This window comes from Acyrthosiphon pisum, chromosome A2, assembly GCF_005508785.2.
Source record: "Acyrthosiphon pisum isolate AL4f chromosome A2, pea_aphid_22Mar2018_4r6ur, whole genome shotgun sequence".
Taxonomy (NCBI): Eukaryota; Metazoa; Arthropoda; class Insecta; order Hemiptera; family Aphididae; genus Acyrthosiphon; species Acyrthosiphon pisum.
Window position 1 is genome coordinate 19030429 of NC_042495.1, and position 1793 is coordinate 19032221.

Genomic DNA, 1793 nt, shown 5'->3' on the forward strand with positions numbered 1-1793 from the left:
TTACCGCCGATCTGTGTGGAATTCACCAAATTCGTGTTACACGAGAAACGGATATGCGTATTAATTATTGCTTCAAATAATCCTCCAACACCAATACTATATAAGGCAACAACCGTAGGTATCTAACGGAGCTTGTCTGTAAGGCTGAGATAATAATATTGACTGCGTATTGATTTAAAACAAAAACTATACCGTCGTGTATTTTTTAATATTTCTTTTGCAGCGATTGCAGACTAAAAGTTTAGGGGAATTTTATTTAATATATAATATATTAAATATTTTACAACAACTATTAAAATGTATTTAAGTTTACTTTCTTCATTAATTAAAAAAATATATTATGTATAGGTATAAAAAAAGTTTTGTCTGCACTTCACCAATATTTTATTTAAGCTCGAACATTTTCGTTCATATTGATTCTAAACTTAATGTTTATTCATAATGTCAAAACTTCAAGTTGATTACTTTTACGACTTAAGTTAACTATTATATTTTAGTAATAATTGTTTTTTTTATTTTATGTATTTATAGGATAAAGATGAACAGACTAGGTTAGAAATGAAACATCGTAAAGAAGAAGACGATTTGTACAGGAAGTTTGCGAAGCAACGGGAAGCCGAAGACATTCGTATAAAAGAAGAGATAAACGTGAGAATAATAATAATTATTATCGTAAACATTTTTTGATTGTTTTAACTCAAACTTAGAAATTGTCAAAGTGAACAAAAATATTTATATTTAAATTCATGTTTTTTTTTTTTTTTAACATTTTGGTATTATGATGACGTGTAGAACGAATGGGAAAAAGAATTGGAAAGGCTGACCATACGTTTTGAGAAGGAACTTCAAACGAAAAGAAAACGGCCGGATGAACAAAAAGTTCTCACGATAAAGTTGCAACAAGAACGAGACAATCTTGAAAAGAATATGACCCTAAGGAGAGACAAAAAGAAAGAATCGCTAACTAAAAAACTCTTGGAACATGAGAGGTAAGAGCCGTTTGTTGATAAAATATATACTTGATAGTAGATAATACAATTTATTACTGGATATCTTATAAAAATATCATTCTTGGGTTTTTTTGCACAATACTACTAATTACAATAAACGGTAAATATTATAACTCAAATTGTGTGTAGACGTGATTAGGTTATATGCCTGCTTGATATTATTCATAATTAACACCAAAGTTTAATGCGTACTACTACAACTGTCTACTACATAAAACAAAACTTGCCTATGGAAATTAGTAGCCTGCAGTATGGCAACGATGCTGCAATCTTAAACTAATAAATCTGTTTGTCAGTATATTATAATCAGCTTACTCGTATATGCATACCATAGCATAGTCTACAGCATAGCCTCTTGTAAAATTTAATAAGAAAAATATATTTATTCTTTTCATAGCACGTCCAACAATAATTACTGAATTAGCACCGCCTATTTTAAACAAGTGTATGATTAAAGATTCCAATTGTACTTAATACTTTACGGTCGTATAGTGTCGATGAAAACAATATCATAGTGTTATACTCAAAATGTTCTTCATTATATTTCAAAGTACAATTATTATGTATTTTTTTTTGTGTGTCTGTCATCACCTTTTAGACAGTACTATGGTACTTTGGGGGGTCAAAAGTAAAATTTTTCCAATAGTTTTCAAAAGCGCCTTGAAAAAACAAAAGAAAAATTAATGAAAAACGGGCATTTTTACGCAAAATCTGTTTTCGAGAAATTGATTTTGGTTTTTGGTGTAACTTTAAAACGAATCAACTGTAGATACATGAAATTAT

At 28.9% G+C, this 1793-nt stretch overlaps 1 protein-coding gene across 1 annotated transcript; it reads left to right on the plus strand.

The window, feature by feature from the left end:
* Positions 1-494: 494 nt before the first annotated feature.
* Positions 495-1653, plus strand: LOC100159930 (hillarin). Its single transcript, XM_029489824.1, has 2 exons — positions 495-648; positions 793-1653. Exons 1-2 carry the CDS (start codon positions 559-561, stop codon positions 991-993), a joined length of 291 nt encoding a protein of 96 aa, XP_029345684.1. The 5' UTR covers positions 495-558; the 3' UTR covers positions 994-1653.
* Positions 1654-1793: the final 140 nt, after the last annotated feature.